Source organism: Camponotus floridanus, unplaced genomic scaffold (genome assembly GCF_003227725.1).
Source record: "Camponotus floridanus strain SB8 unplaced genomic scaffold, Cflo_v7.5 scaffold366, whole genome shotgun sequence".
Classification (NCBI taxonomy): domain Eukaryota; kingdom Metazoa; phylum Arthropoda; class Insecta; order Hymenoptera; family Formicidae; genus Camponotus; species Camponotus floridanus.
In genome coordinates this window covers 26,649-43,743 of record NW_020229510.1, presented here as the reverse complement: position 1 = coordinate 43,743, position 17,095 = coordinate 26,649, and the positions used below count along the sequence as shown (strand labels likewise).

Below are 17,095 nucleotides of genomic sequence, written 5' to 3'. Positions count from 1 at the left end.
AGAAAATTCGACGACTGGAATATTCGAGCAATTTCTCGCACTATATAAACCTCTTCGCACGACCGTCCTCTCTCACTAGAGTTTAGTATCTCGAAGCAAAAGTGCGCTACTCCTCGAAACAATTAAAAAAAAACCAGAAGTTCTCTCTGCCTTCTGGAGTCCGTTGCCCGATCGTATTTCGTCGCTTTGCGAAATATAGTCGCGTCTTCTCCTCGCGTTATCACAATCGTAAGGTAATAGTTATACAATTTATAAATAGTGACTCTTTTTATTTTCTGTACCAAGACTTAGTAAGAATAAAATTTAAAAGCTAAAACTTCTCTCGCTTTCGCTTTGCTTCCTACCGCGATCTCGCACAACCGTTATAAGACCATTCTTTTACTATCAAGTTGCAAATATTTTACAAATTTTTTTCACTATCTTACCGACTCAATATTTTACTTTCCACTACCGGTCCCACAATGTATACAGCCATGACTCGTCTGACTCGTGCACAAGAGATTAAAGTTTAACGTGTATTATGTTATCATTTGATCATAATACTCAGTGTGTATGAAAAATATAAAGAAGAAAACCATGAATCAATGAAGATACAGAATATTATGCATTATTATGCATAATACATAATGCGTTATTATGTACTACTTATTTTTATGTTATAATTTTATTTTTTCATATTTAAATAAATAAACGTCTTATTGTTGTCTATAATTTACCTAAAAAACTTAATGCATTGATTAAACGTGGAAATGATAGATTGCCTATTAATAGCAGGACTGAAGTCGTTTATAAATTATACTATAAAAATTGTAATACGTTATATATTGGCCAAACGAAAAGACGTTTAGGCACTCGTGTCAAAAAACATTTTAACGACATTAAATTGCATGAAAATAATCTTTCTGTCATTGGCAAACATAAATTGGAATTTAATCACGACTTTAATTGGTCAATACCGGTTATTTTACACAATGAAAAACATGTGAGGAAGAGAGAAATTGCTGAAATGTTTTTTATCAAAAGTTTGACAACATTATTAACTTACAAAAGGACATTGAGAATTTAAACAATATTTATGATAGACTAATAAAGTTTGTTTTGTCTTTCTCTGTTTCATGGAGAGGTTGATATGATGAAACCTTGACACAGTGATTTCCTTATTTCTCACAATATAATAGTTAACTAAGATATTGTATGTATATAATTTTCTGTTCACTTTTTATTTGAAATTACTGTAATTTATTTTCTGTTTATAATACTGGAAACAATTTTTAGTTCACTTGTTAAGGATCAAAACCCATGGTCGGAACGTTGTGATACATTGTCAACCAAAAATTGCCAGTGTGGTCGATTTAAATTTCGTCTTTTATTTTATCTACTGGCGACAGGAATTTAACGTTAAATAAATAAAGCTTTTTTCAATCTGTTGCACACTATTCATAGCTTTGTTTTTCATTTATTTGTTTTAACTTACTAAATTTTACTAGTCTTATTAATCTTATTTGCTTGTAGAGTTATTTGTTGCATATTCAAATAAGGATTTTCTTGAATACAAAATCTAACGGACGCTATCAATTCATTGAAGCGATGATGTTCTATAAAAATGAAGTGTAATTCTTTTTCTGTTAATTAAATAATCTCGTTTAATTTAATTGTAAAGTAAATTAATTTGTAACGATGCGCCCGCGCCTCATTCCTATTTGTCGTTATTTAATCAAATATAATTACTTCTTTATTCGCTTGCTTAATCGCACCCGCTAACTTCCCGCTATCTCGCTCACAACCATGCATGCCCGTACGCTTCCTCGCTCGCACGCTCGCTGTCTCGCTTGCTTTCATCGATTGCTCTCATCGCTTTGCGCTTGCTGTCTCGCTCTCTCCCTCTTGCTCTGTCCGAATATTCGCGAATTTTCGCAGTCGTGCCCCACCTGAGTGATTCGCCAGGTAGGGGAATCTCCGGTCGGTATAAGAGTCGACACGACCAGTGCATCGAGGCCAGATCCTGACCAGATCTCGCCCGGGCCGAGGTGCTCCTCGGCTCGACCGGGTGTCTCCAGTGTCGGTCATCCCATCCCGCTCGAGGCGTTACTCGATCCGCCGGGTGTCTGCGGCTTTCTGAAGCCGATCCTGGTCGAGGTGTCTCTCGACTCCCGCTGAATAACTCCGAATCCAGTACCGGTTGAGGTGTTCCTCGATCCACCGGGTGTCTCCGGTTTTCCCGGATCCAGTCCGAGACGACTTATCGTCCGATCCACCGGGTAACTCCGGTTTCCCTGTACGCAGTCTCAGTCGAGGCATTGCCCGACTGCACGGGGTGTCACCGGCATCTCTGAGCCGTCCTGACAACCAGCCCTATCGACGATACAACACTAGTCCTAGGTTCCATGTCCGTCCCGAGTACCCGTCACGTTTCCGTAGATTAAGTCCGCGTTTCCGTGATCGTCGGATACTAGTTATACGCGTTTCTCGTCCATCCGTTGTATATTACTTACCTGCGCAAGACTTACCGTTTTCGTTTGTACACCGGATATTATTTTCAAGTTTAATCATTGTACGCACAATCACATCGACATTTATACTCTCGCATACACACCTTGTACATAATACATTCATTCAATAAAAACACATCTAGTTTTACGAAAATGTTCACACAAGTTGATTTATTTCCCCTCCTTTGCTCGAATCCTGGCTATCCGACGAGCCGTTCCGGACAATTGCTACGCTGTTACGCTGAACAATGTGCTAATGAAATTAGCAGCGCTAAATTTTTTAACTAAAATTTTTTTATATGTATTAATTTTTAATTTTTATATAAATTTTTATTTTTTATTTATTAATTTCTAATTTTTAATTTTTTTAATAATTTTTAATTTTGAATTTTGTATTATCATTTTCTTTTTTTTTTTTAATTAAACTTTTCAGGATATATGCATATGATTATTGCAATGTATATGATTGTTCATATTTTCAATTCGATTTTTTATAATAGATATATTACAATTTATTTAATATCATTTTTCTTTTAATATTGAAAATAAAAAAGTAATATGTCTATTTTATAGTAAAAATTTTTATTCAGTTGGTGCAACTTTTTAATATTATTTGTATGAAATTAAAACAATTATTTTGTACAATTTTTTTTAGTTAAATTATTTTAAGTTTTTATTTTCAATTAGCGTAATTTTTGGATATCATTATTTTTCTAGGATATAATGTAGAAAATTAAATCAGCTATTTTGTATAACTTTTTTTGGTTAAAGTATTTTTATAAGCTTTTATTTTCACTTAGCGCAACTTTTTTGATATCATTATTTTTGTAGGATATACAATACAGTAGTTTTTTACAGTTAATAATACACTATTTTGCAAATACATATACTGTTTTTTACGCGGACTTAGCACCTTTTTTTACCTTTTTTTAAAAGGGTAATTTTTTAGGGATATCACTCTTTTTTGTACTATATGTTAAACATCTCTAAATAAATGAGCAAAGAACCCGCCATCACCCCGTTCATACCCCCGTCATATTTCATTAAAATTAGACTGTCCTCTTTGCTTACTATATAGATATTCAGATCCTTCAAACTTCTTTGCTACTCTTATTGCAAAAATAACGGATAACTACAAATCAATATGTCATTAGAAACCGTACACCTCTTTTCATTCAAAAACTAAGCATTTTAGAGAAAAACGTTTTTGACAAAAATTATATGATTCTGAGGGGAACATAAGATGGTGTCATTGGTTTGACCTCGGATGGCATCGTTAAGGTCAGGTCAAGGACATCTTTAATTTCTTAAATGGAATCACCTATTTTTTATTGCATATTCTTATAGCTTATGTCGAGAGCTTTCCAAAACACTATAATAAAGTATTTTTTCATTGAGTACTTTTCGATTTATAAAACTTAAAATAAAATCTTAATTTTACATAAACTATAAAATATCTAGTAAAATATTTATTTTTCGATTATCTTACCTTAATACTTTTATGTACAAAATAATGAGAGGAATCAATTAGTGTAAAAAAAAACACACAGTTGTTTTTAAGAAAAAATATGTAATTGTTAATTGCAAATTACATATTTTTTCTTCGGAACAATTATGTGTTTTTTTTTTAGACCAATTGATACCTCTCATTATTTTGTACATAAAAGTATTAAGGTAAGATAAGCGAGAAATAAATATTTTACTAGATATTTTATAGTATATGTAAAATTAAGATATTATTTTAAACCTTATAAATCGAAAAGTATTCAATGAAAAAATACTTTATTATAGTGTTTTGGAAAGCTCTCGACATAAGCTATAAGAATATGCAATAAAAAATAGGTAATTCCATTTAAGAAATTAAAGGTGTCCTTGACCTGACCTTAACGATGCCATCCAAGGTCAAACCAATGACACCATCTTATGTTCCCCTCAAAACCATACAATTTTTGTCTAAAACGTTTTTCTCTAAAATGCTTAGTTTTTGAAAGAAAAGGGATGTACGGGTGGTCTAGGACACCCTATATACAAGGTGTCCCATTTTAATCGATGGATCCAAATTTCTCCTAAACTACGCCAGCTACAAAAAAATGTTTCAGACAAAAGTTATATGGCTTGAAGGGGGACATAAGGTGGTGTCATTGGTTTGACATTGAAGAGTCACCTAAAGGTTACGTGAAGATCACATCCAATTTTTTAAATGGGACACCCTATATGCTTTTACATATTCTTATAGTTCATCTCGAGAGCTTTCCAAAACACTATAATTAAGTTAGTTTTCATTAAGTAGTTTTCGAGTTATGAGGCTTGAAATCATTTCTTAATTTTACATAAATCGTAAAATATCTAGTAAAATATTCATTTTTTGTTTAACTTATCTTAATACTTTTGTGTACAAAATAATAAGAGGAATCAATTGGGATGTAAAAAAAACATTTAACTGTTCCGAGGAAAAAAATATGCTATTTGCAATTAACAATTCCATATTTTTTCTTAAACAACTGTATGTTTTCTTTACACCATTTGATTCTGCTTATTATTTTGCACGTAAAAGTATTAAGATAAAAGTATTAAGTATAAAAGTATTAAGATAAGATAATCGAAAAATGAATATTTTACTAGATATTTTACGACTTATGTAAAATTAAGAAATGATTTCAAGTCTCATAACTTGAAAACTACTTAATGAAAATTAACTTAATTATAGTATTTCGGAAAGCTCTCGGGATGAACTAAAAAAATATGCAAAAGCATATAGGAAGTCCCATTTAAAAAATTGGATGTGATCTTCACGTAACCTTCAGGTGACTTTTCAATGCCAAACCAATGACACCACCTTATGTTCCCCTTCAAGCCATACAACTTTTGTCTGAAACATTTTTTTGTAACTGATGTAGTTTAGGAGAAATTTGGATCCATCGATTAAAATGAGACACCCCGTATATAATAGTCTTAACATCACGGAGCGCCGCTAGCGCAATCTTACGTCGAATGCGGCAAACGTACAACTTTTTACGCTTGCACATTGGGGACTTGGGCGACGATGACCAAGGAGACGTTTCTTAATGAAAATTTTTCATATTTCAACTTTGGATCATAATATTGCTGTTCACGATGCACGTAGAGCAAAAATAAAGACACTTTTCTTATATAAATCAACCTTAAGCTATCCATTAAGCCTAATAAGAACTGGATCCGTTCAGCGATTATTTCAATATGATAATCTCGAACATCTCCAACTATCCGACTCGCGTAATGATACACGGCGCGTCTTGTTGCTTACGCGGGACTTAGCACAAGACACTACCGTGTCTCTTGATAACTGAAAGGATCACCGGAGGATTTCCCGAGCCCCGAGGAAGTCAGGCGGGGCAAGGGGCGTTTGCTCCCGAGAGTATTTCTCTTTGCGGCCGAGAATTTCCGGGACCCATACAGCAGAATTACGGCCGTGATAAGAATCAGCCCGTGAAGGGCGCGACACGGCCCTGCGCCAATTAGATTCGGCGAGGAAAATCAGGGGAAACGATCACCGACGTTTCTCCCGCGGACCTCACTGTTCGGCGGATTAGCGACGCAAAAGAACGCAGATCCCGTTGAGAATACCGAGAGCTTTTTCTGTTGACGATCTTCGAGGACCATTCTGGTGAGACGAACGATCTTTCTGTAAGGCCAACAATTTCGCTGCCGCTCGGGTGAATTGTGTCGGGCCCTCGATTTTACGCATCAGATAATATCGATTATTCGCGTTTGTCGCACGTGGCCGATACGCCATTAACGTCTCCGTTCTTTCGCGATTTTGGGAAACACGCAAATAATAGAGGAGCCGAGCGATTCGTCCGAGCTTTTGTTGCAGGACCGCTGTTTCCCCGGGAAACGTCTCCAGTCACCGTGTCATATTTCGCGCTGTCGTATATTGTAAATTGTCCGCGTTTTCGTAAGATCTATCGTCGTTGTGAGCTTATTTCGTCGTTATTTGCATAATCTGTGCGTTTCGGCTTTCGTAGTTTGTCGGAAAATCTTTATGTTTCGACCGAAACTCGTCGTATTAACGTGACGTCATTGTATTGCACCGTACGGCCTGCCGCATTCCATCGCGCGGGCCTCGCGAAATATCGATTGCTATCGGGTAGATCTCGGGCGGGCGAGAACAGTATCGCGGGTGTGATTAATTGCAGCACCCTCATTAACCCGTCGGCTAATAATCTATTTGTCTTTCCCGGCTTTTCACATTAGACACGCATCGACCGCGTGATTCATGTTCTGTCTCGCTCGCTCTTGTTCGCGGCCGTGCGCATCGATAGCGCTGTCCTTGTCTCGCTCACGGGACTCGTCGCCGTAATATAAGACGCCGTAAATAAAACAAATTTCACCGAATTGCGACTGGTTGTGCACGTGAAATTATGTCGGAATGACAATCATATGATTAAATACATTTTTTATTTTATTCGATTTTCTTTTCTCGACGAAATATATGTTACGAATTTTTATGATTACTATTAGTTTTCTCTTAGTGTTACAACCGTTCTCGACCTCCTCTCCCCCGCTCTCCGCGAACTCCACACCTCTACCGACATCGTTTGCGTGAGCTACCGAGATTTCGGGCCGTCACGATCGGCCCTTCGATTTTCTATGCGAATAATTAGCGTTTCGCGCGGCGCGGATATTCGCGCCTGGCGTTCAGAAATTCTTGTTCTTTTTTTTTGGTGCGACCGCCGAGTCGACGGAGGATGATCGTGCCGAAGGTGTGCCGTGGACCAACACCATCGGTTCTCTTAATAACTTCCCTGTTCAGGAAAAAGGAGAAATTTCACGGTCACAAATTGGCGCCCAATGTGCGGCCTCTTAAAAATTAATACGGGATGTTCGAATAGATTTCCGTGTTGAGAAAGCGAAATTTGAGGATCGAGAGCGGTATTTCTGAGAAAATTGCGAATATATTTGAACATATTTGCGAATATATTTGAATTTATTTTGTGTCTGCCTATTATTGAATTTATGTGAAGATTATTTATTTTGATGAGATTATTGGATGAAACTGTGAATATTATTTGCTCTGTAATATTTATTTGTGGAATGGTATTAATATTGAACTGTGCCTTATGATATTAAGATTTGTATTATTCGATATTATTCGGATTAGATCAATGTTATTATCGATCATCGATTGAAAGACATTTCTTTCGCGATATCATCGTGTTGATTTCGAACGTATTGAACATGTATACGACCGAATATGATCGATCTTGTTATTGAATGATTCGTGCTGTCGATAATTCGTTATATCGCATCTGTCTCCGCTTTCGTGTTATTTTTATTTTCCATTCTCTATTATTCGCATGAATACGGGAACGTGTGGATTACACGACGGTTACTTCTTCATGTTATTTAAATATCCATTGACTACGGGATTCTAATATTCTTTTTGCTTTTGTTTTTGCTGTAATTTTCGGCTTTTGAGATCGCGTAATTGAGAAATAATCAAAATTTTATTATCCTCACCAATTGTATCGAATGTAGTATTACCGTTTATTATTCGTTTCCGAATTACGCCGCGGATTTCAATTCATTTTTTTTTCATGTTTTGTCACATGGGATAAGGTCACGGGATATGTATTTTCCTTGTAACGGTGCACTCCGATGCACCGTTCCGAATTCCCGGCAACAACATCGCCGGAAGCTGCCGCCCGGTAGAACACCCGCCGGGCAGAGGCAGGGGCGCGGTGCGCCCACATTTTTAATACTTATTAAAAACCGGGGCCGTTGTAATTCCAAAACGGCCGAGAATTGCCGAGCGAGGCCGACGCGGCCCGACCGACCGACCGGCGAAAACCCGCGCTCGGCGCAAATCCCGAATCCCTCCGAACGGGCCCGACCGTACCGCAATTAACCCGTTCGGAAGGGGTAAACCGCCGCGCGCCGACGCGGGTAATTAGCCGGTATAAAAAGGCCGTGTTTCGGCTAATAGAGACATTCTCCTGTTCCGCTCTAAGCTGTACGCTCAAGAGAATTTACCAGATACCTGAAAACCGGCACTACCGCCCCGATCAATTAGGTTGAGCGTGCTCAGCCTAAGCCGAGAGTTCTCGTTATCGCGCGGGGTACTGCCTCCATCCGCTCCTCCACATCCCGGCTGGCAAAACCCACGGAAGGTGGAGTTCAGAGCCGCCCCGATCGAGAGTTCTCGAGGCCAGCTGGTCTTAAACGCGATTCCAATTTATCGGCACGATATTTCAATTCGCGGGAACCGCATATTATTTCGCGAAAATAACGCATCGTTTCTCGGAATCCATCGGCTTTTCGGTGTACACGGGATTCCCGGAACGACGGGATTCCCCGTGCAAGAAACGCGACAAAAACACCGTCACAACAACGCGAGGTTTTCGACCGATACCGAGCGCATATCCGCACGCGTCAAAACACCGTTTTTATACACGCGTATTCCACCAGCGAATTATCGCGCGTACGCACCACGATTATATCAGCGCATTCTGACTTGCATTCTGCACGCGTAATCAAACAATTTATACACTCGAACACGCTCGCAGTTATAATCGCAGCGAGATACACACACGACTTGTATACACGCCTTAATTCGAATAAATACTTTCTTTTCTTTTACAACACACATTCGCTCACCATTCATTACCCCGAATCCGACGAGTTTATCCGCAATCGAATCTCCGGAAAACGGCACGTTACATCCTTTTTTCTTCTTTGCGTTGAAGAATTGCTTGTACAAAATTAGAGATTTTAGTTCTTTTCGGACTTTTTCATTCGCTTTTCGTCACCTTTGAAATATTGCTAACTTTATTATTTATTATTAGATGCACCCTCACTTGTGTTCGTTGCTCTTACTTTTCCTTTCTGGCAATATCGTCAACTATTTAATTAAAATCAATCACACCTTAATTTTTGCTCATTTTTTTTACATTTTCTCTTTATTTTCATTTTTTCACTCGCTCTATCCTACAGAGAACATTGAATAAATAAAATTAAATTAAATTCTTGTATCCCGTGTTTCTTCGATATCCCATGGGACATTTGTGGAGGTCGCTTGAGTAGACCCAACATTAAATTGAATTATTTTCTTTTCTGAAATTTGATATCTTTTGATGTGAAAATTTTGAAACTTTTGTATATTTTGATTGCTTGTCGTGCTAATTCTTACTTCTCTTTATAGGCATTTTTATATTTTTATTTAAATCATATTTTGTAGTGAATTATATTGTATTACTTGTGTTGAAATTATATTGTATCTTCGTATGTCCCGCGTGCGCATGATCATGGAATTTCGGGCATTCGGTACTTTAATGAAGTGATCGCATAATTGACGCATTTTGGCTGATGATATTCAGTGAATTTCGCGTATTGCTTGGGTTACGTTTGCTCCAGAATTATGGTGCAGGATTTTTGCGCTGTCTTCCGGTTATTTGGCGTCCGTGATTGCGTTTCGTTGCTGATACGTTTTCTAGCGAACGTGATCGCGAAAGGCGGCGGAAAAATTTTCTTATCTTTATTAAAGATTAGCGTAGCCTTTCGTGCGCGTTCCTCGAACTTGCTACTCGCGTGCGAATAGTTGATCAGAGTATTTTGGGGAGCTCACGGCACGTACCGGCTGACGATCTTTTGCTCCTATATCGAGCCTCTTGATCGGTCGGCTCAGAATTTTTTTTTTCTTCCTCCCTCTCTTTGAAATTTCCCTCGCGATGTCGGAATTAAAGTGGATTGACGAGCTGTCGGCGGCCAATTTGAGGCCGAACTAGAGAAATGCGCTTTGCGATTGGAGGGTATCGAAACTATCATGAGGGCACGTCTTGCGCGTCATGAGCGGTACCAGACCCTCGGCCTAGACCCCCACGCACTCGCCTACGTATAGCGAATTGGAACTTTTGGCTCCTTTCGAGATCGGGGCTATGAGACCGGATAGCCCCAGCGAACGGTTCGACATGGGGGTCGGGTTACGTGGAAATCTCTATCTCGGGGGAGCGTATCGTGCGACCGCGCGACGGCCAGATTATCCAAGCGTCGCGCCTCCTCGCATTCAGTCACGATTTACGCCATCCCTACTGTCGTTGTCGGAGGAGGACCGCGCGGTCGCGCCATCGGGAAATAACCGCCCCCGTTTAATCGGGATACGTCGTCCGTGATGGACGTATATAACATCATGCGACGATGGAATTTAAATTTCACGGGGGCGCGCAGGAGTGACGCGGAAACGTTCCTCATGCGAATCGAGGAGGGAGGAGCGTTGCTACCGGTTAGCGACGAAGATTTATTGATATCTTTGCCATTTTTCTTATCGGGTACCGCGTTGTACTTGTTCCGCCATAAACGAGCGGAGTTGCATTCGTGGCGGGAGTTCGTTGCCGCGTGGCGCGCCCGGTTCGGAAACCCGGATTTTCAGTTCGCATTACGGGATGAGGCTGCTCGGCGGACTCAGGGAGAACATGAGCCTTTCGCGGAGTATCTCACATACATGTTAGCTCTTTTTGATCGCATGAGCCCGCCGTGCAGTCTGGACGAACAGCTTGGGTACGTGTATCGCAATATGCTGCCGCGCTATAGGACCGCGGTCGTGAGGACATTCATGATTTCGCGACTTTGGAGCGTCGAGTGACGCGCGTGGAAAGAAGTTATGAGGCCGCCAAAACGCATCGCGCGCCTCCGACCGAGGAACAGTCCATCTTCCCCGAACTGGCATACAGGCCACCGAAAAAAGAGCAGCGAACTGCAACGGTTGCAGTTGCTGCCGGTGTTGATGTGCGTGGAGCGCAGAAGGGGAAGGCGTCCGGAAAGTCGCGTAAAAGCACGGCGACCGCAACCTCTGCAGCCGATCCGGCAACCGTCGCGATGACTGCAGGTTCGCGCGTTAACATCAAATGTTGGAATTGCGAGAAAACGGGACACGTTGCACGCGAATGTAAATAACCGCAGCGCTTGCATTGCTACCGCTGCGGGAAAGTAAATTTCACCGTCAAGACGTGCCCCTCATGCTCGGGAAACGAAAAAGGGAGTCAGTAGGACGGGTCTGCGACTCCTGAAATTGCAATAGGGATCCCGATACCAGATTGTACCGGCAGTTCGTACGGTGCTCTTGATTGCTCCCGGTTAACGCCGTTATTGTATTTTAAAGTATTCGTGCAGAGGCGACCCCTTCAAACCCTCGATCCTGGCTCGAACCGTACGATCTTTGGTCGGGAAGGAATCGAAATTATATGACAGTTTAGGATACCAACTAGGCAGAATAACGCGTCGCGAATTCGTACCGTTAACGGTCAGATCGCCGAAATACGCGAAGAAGCGGAAATATCGCTCATGTTAGAGGATCGAAAGTGTGATATCACCGTAGAGTTATTGCTGACTTTGGTTGTTCCGTGCATAGCGGGGTTGGACTTACTGTGTCGATTAGGCATTAACATAAGTTTCGCGTCCTCAAGATGGTGTTTCGAGGACGAGCCTAAAATCAACTATCCATTTGAGTCGCGAGAAATACTCGCGAAAACGTGCTGTGCTGCGCTCCCCGAATTAAAGCCCTCTGAGCAAGACCGACTTAAAGATGTGGCGACCCTTGAAACTAATTGCAGTCTCAGCGAGATCGAAAATCGAAATTTTACATTTGAAATAGATCAGCGGACTTTTTATATTTACAAGCGAGCAGTTAAACCTAGAAGTTTCGAGAAGGTCGATCGGCCGTGGCAGGCTATTGTTGTTTCATATTGACGGATATATATTTTGACAAAGCGTGACGTGTCATACGAAAACTTGTTGACGCGAAGATCGGCCGTTTACCTTTGAATACGGAGAACTAGCCAATAAAAATCTGCCACAGCTGATGGAGAGTTAGTGGGAGATCTCGCGCCACAGTGCCCCGTGAGAAAAATTAAGGGCTTCGCCTCGGAGATGTAACGGAGTACAGACGTCGCGATTAGAGAATTTAATTATCGAGTTCTGAATATTGAGAGCATTGTATTGAGTTGTCCGGGCGCTTGGGGCTGCGAGCCTGTTTGGATTCTGGTGTAAATGTCGGTGCGAATAAAGACAGCGAGAACATTTTAATACTATTAACTTTGTTTTATTGGTGACCTCCGAAATTTTTATCTTGTCCGGGTGATCCGTGAATAGCACGCGTACGACTACAAAAGTGGTGACCCCGACGTGATCCGTTCGGTGACGCGAGTGAGTGACTCAGTGAGAAGTGGACACGGACACGGACACAGGAAGAAGACATTGGTACGAGACGCGATGGTGATCACGCGCGAGGATGGCCCGTCGACTCCGACCCCGGTAAGCCGTGCAGCTTCATCTTTGCTGCAGCTGCAGGGACAACCCGCACCGCCGGTCGCGGTCGAGCAGGCACCTGTGTTTTACGGCGCCGGGGCGGAGGTGAGTCGAGTTGGCATGCGCGTTCCGGAATTCACTCCAGTTGATCCGGAACTTTGGTTTAAGATACTCGATCGCAGTTTTCAGGCCGCCGGCATAACAACGGACGCGACAAAGTTTGGATACGCGATAATCGCGCTCGGTTCTAAATATTCGGTCGAGGTGCGTGACGTAATAATTAATCCGCCGGCCGAACAGGCATACGAGACCTTGCGCGCAGAGTTAATAAAGCGCCTCAGCTTGTCGCAGGAACATAAAACGCGCCGGTTACTTGAACATGAGGAAATCGGGGATCGCAAACCGTCTCAATTTTTACGTCACCTACGCGCGTTGGCGGGAAACGTAGTCGGGGACGGAATTCTGCGGACCGTCTGGTTGAGCCGATTACCGGCTCATATTCAGCCGCACCTGGTGACGCGGACGGCGGATACGTTGGATCAGCTCGCCGATATTGCGGATGCGATAGTCGAGGCCACGAGAACGCCCGTTTTTCAGGTGGCGGAGGCCGCACGGGCGCCGGCAATGCCAGGAGACGCGGCCGGCGGAATAGCGGCAATCGAGGCGAAAATTAATGTACAATTGGCGCAGATAAGATTAACTTGGCAGCAAGAAATGCAGGAGCAGCTGGGAGCGATAAGGAGATCGATTGAGGTGATCACGGCCGGCGGATCGGGCGATCGGGGTGCCGACGGCGGTCGCCGTCGGGAGCGTTACCGGTCGCGCTCACGCTCGCGCTCGCGGACGCGGGATCGCGGTCACTCGTCAAACGGGCTCTGCTGGTACCACTGGCGATGGGGGCCCAATGCACATCAATGCGCGCCGCCGTGCGAGTACCGTCCGGCTCACGCGGGAAATGCGTCGGCCGATCGCTAATGGCGACGAGCGACATGGGCCGGCCGACCCGTCGCCTTTTCGTAACGGATTTGTATTCCAGGGTAGACTTTTTAGTGGACACAGGGGCTGACCTATGCGTGTTTCCCCGGAAGAAAATCCGGGGCCCGCGGCAGAAGGCGCCCTACGAGCTTTCGGCGGCGAATGGCACGATTATTAATACGTACGGGACGGAAACTTTGACGTTGAATCTCGGCTTACGGCGCAATTTTTTATGGCGATTTACGGTCGCGGACGTATCAAGACCAATAATCGGAGCAGATTTCCTGGCATTTTACGGGTTGCTGGTGGATTTGCGGAATCGGCGCCTGGTCGACCAGATGACGAGTCTTACGGTGCCCGGGCGTTGCCGTCGGTGCGAGGAGCCTAGTATAAAGACCGTTACGGGAGAGACATTGTATCATTCGTTACTGAGGCGATATCCCGATTTGACGAGGCCCGAAGGTCGCCCGAAAGAGAGTAAGCATGACACGCGACATTTTATTGAGACAACACCTGGGGCGCCTGTAGCGTGTAAGCCGCGAAGGCTGGCGTCGGATCGCCTGAGAGCCGCGAAGCGGGAGTTTCAGAAGATGTTGGAGCTCGGAACAGCTAAACCATCGAAGAGCTGTTGGTCATCGCCGTTACACATGGTCCAGAAAAAAGGTGAAGAGTGGAGACCTTGCGGCGACTACCGAGCACTTAACGCGCGCACGATTCCTGACCGTTATATCCGGTGCGTCACATTCAAGATTTCGCTCAGGCATTGCAAGGTAAAAAGATTTTTACCACAATCGATCTCGTCAGGGCTTACCACCAAATACCCGTTGCAGAGGAGGACGTGCCGAAGACGGCGATCACTACGCCGTTCGGGATGTTTGAATTCCCGTATATGTCGTTCGGGCTCCGAAACGCGGCGCAAACTTTTCAACGCTTTATAGACGAGGTTCTGTGCGGGTTCGATTTCTGTTACGCCTACATCGACGATGTTTTAATCGCATCGGCGTCCGAAGCAGAGCATTTGAAACATTTAAAATTATTATTCGAGCGGCTACAAACTTATGGTGTCGTAATAAATTCGGCGAAATGTGTATTCGGGTGCAAAAACGTGGAGTTTTTAGGTTATTCCGTTTCAGATGAGGGGACCCGTCCGTTGCCTGCCCGGGTGCAGGCGATCGCGGAGTACCGGATGCTGCGTACAGCTAAAGACTTGAGGAGGTTTCTGGGCATGCTGAATTTTTACCGAAGATTCCTGCCCAGAGCCGCCGAAACGCAAGCGCCAATGAACAACCTTCTTCAGGATAAAATAAAAGGAAAGGCCGTAATAACCTGGACCCCGCAGGCCGAAAGGGCGTTTGAGCAATCAAAGGACGAGTTAGCGCGAGCTGCCCTGCTAGCCCATCCAAAGATAGACGCCGAGCTAGCGATATTCGCCGATGCGTCCGACAGTAGCGTCGGAGCGGCGCTGCAGCAACGGGGCGAGGATGGATGGGAGCCCTTAGCCTTCTTCTCGAAGAAGCTAAGCCCAACGGAAGAAAAATATAGCGCCTTTGACAGGGAGTTACTCGCGATATATCTGGCGGTTAAACACTTTCGCCATATGGTGGAAGCACGCAATTTTATCATATTTACTGACCACAAGCCTATTATTTATTCTTTTAAGCAGAAACCAGACAAGTGCTCGCCACGCCAATTTCGACATCTCGACTTCATCGGACAATTTTCCACCGACATACGGCACGTATCGGGAAGTGACAACGTCGTGGCCGATGCGCTATCCAGAGTCGAGGAGGTGTTGTCGCCGGTAAACTACGAGGAATTGGCCGCTTCTCAGGATGGAGATGAGGAGCTCGAGATGTATCAGCGCGAGGGATCATTGAAGCTCGAGCGAATTGGGATACCCGGAGCGGGGGTGGCCGTGTACTATGACGCCGCGACGCCGACGCCGCGACCGTTCTTGACGAAGGCCTTTCGTCGAGCGGCGTTCCAGGCGGTGCACGGTTTGGCCCATCCGGGGATTCGATCGACGGTCAGGGCCATGACGCAGCGTTATGTCTGGCCGTCGATAAAAAAGGACTGCCGTGAGTGGGCCCGCTCTTGCGTGCCGTGCCAGAGAGCAAAGATTACCCGCCATGTGTCCGCGCCGAGGGAAGCGTTCATGCCGCCGTCCAAACGTTTTGAGCATATCCACGTGGACATAATAGTGCTGCCGGTGTCGGAGGGCCGGAGATATTGTCTCACGTGCGTGGACCGGTTCACGCGATGGCCAGAAGCGTGGCCAATGGAAAACCAGGAAGCAGAGACGGTGGCCAGAACTTTATACGAGGGGTGGATCTGGTCGCTTCGGATCGCCCCTCCGTATCACAACCGATCAAGGGCGACAATTTGAATCACGTCTCTTCAAACAGTTGAACGTCATGCTCGGAACGACACATTTGAGGACCACGGCGTACCATCCACAGGCAAATGGCATGGTGGAGAGGTTCCACCGGCAATTAAAGGCCGCAATCAGATGCCATGGGGGCGACCGCTGGACGGAGAGCTTACCCACCGTTCTCCTTGGAATACGGGCAGCGTGGAAGGAGGACATACGAGCGACGGCAGCGGAGCTCGTATACGGGGAAACGCTCCGACTTCCTGGACAACTATTGACTAAACAATTAAACAATTCGGACGACGCCGCTGAGTTTATTAAAGAATTGCGCCGGCGTTTCGACGAGTTGCGCCCGGTCGCGAGCATTCCGCACGGAGAATATAAGAGTTTTGTTTTCAGAGATTTGAGGACGACCAGGCACGTGTTCGTGCGCCATGACGGGCCAAAATCGATTTTGCAGCCTCCGTACAATGGACCGTATGAGGTGATCAGCCGGACGGCCAAGACGTTCGTGGTGCGGATCCAGGGAAAAGATGTGACCGTATCCATAGATCGTCTGAAGCCGGCTTATATACTAGCTGCGGACGATGGCGACGACACGGGGCCGATAGCTGGCGAGCCCATTACTGACGGGGACGGAGGCACAAGCGAAGACCCGAACCTTCCCGTCCAAGCGGAGAGGACGACCCGATCGGGGAGAAGAATTCATTTTCCAGACCGTCTCCAAGTCGGAGGCTAGGACGAACGCGAAATATATCGTTCATTTGCGAGACAGTATATCAGCGATATTATTTTTCTGTAAACGCTGAGATTTTAACTATTTATTTCAATATTCAACTATTTATTTTAATTGTTTCGCGTTTATTCCATAACAGTCTGTTTACTCTATTTATTTTGTTCGTTTTATGTATTCAATTTATTATGCTTATACTATTTTATGGCTGTCTTTTATGCGGATGACTTTAGTATTCTTTACCTTTTC

General features: G+C 44.0%; 2 protein-coding genes across 2 annotated transcripts; both read left to right on the top strand.

Annotated features, from left to right (window-relative positions):
* The first annotated feature begins 12,731 nt into the window (after positions 1-12,731).
* LOC105253581 lies at positions 12,732-13,742 on the top strand. The gene has a single exon (XM_011261692.2). The coding sequence runs from the start codon at positions 12,732-12,734 to the stop codon at positions 13,740-13,742; it is 1,011 nt and encodes a 336-aa protein (XP_011259994.2).
* A 2,414-nt stretch (positions 13,743-16,156) lies between these two features.
* LOC112638775 lies at positions 16,157-16,852 on the top strand. Its single transcript, XM_025410989.1, has one exon. The coding sequence runs from the start codon at positions 16,157-16,159 to the stop codon at positions 16,850-16,852; it is 696 nt and encodes a 231-aa protein (XP_025266774.1).
* Positions 16,853-17,095: the final 243 nt, after the last annotated feature.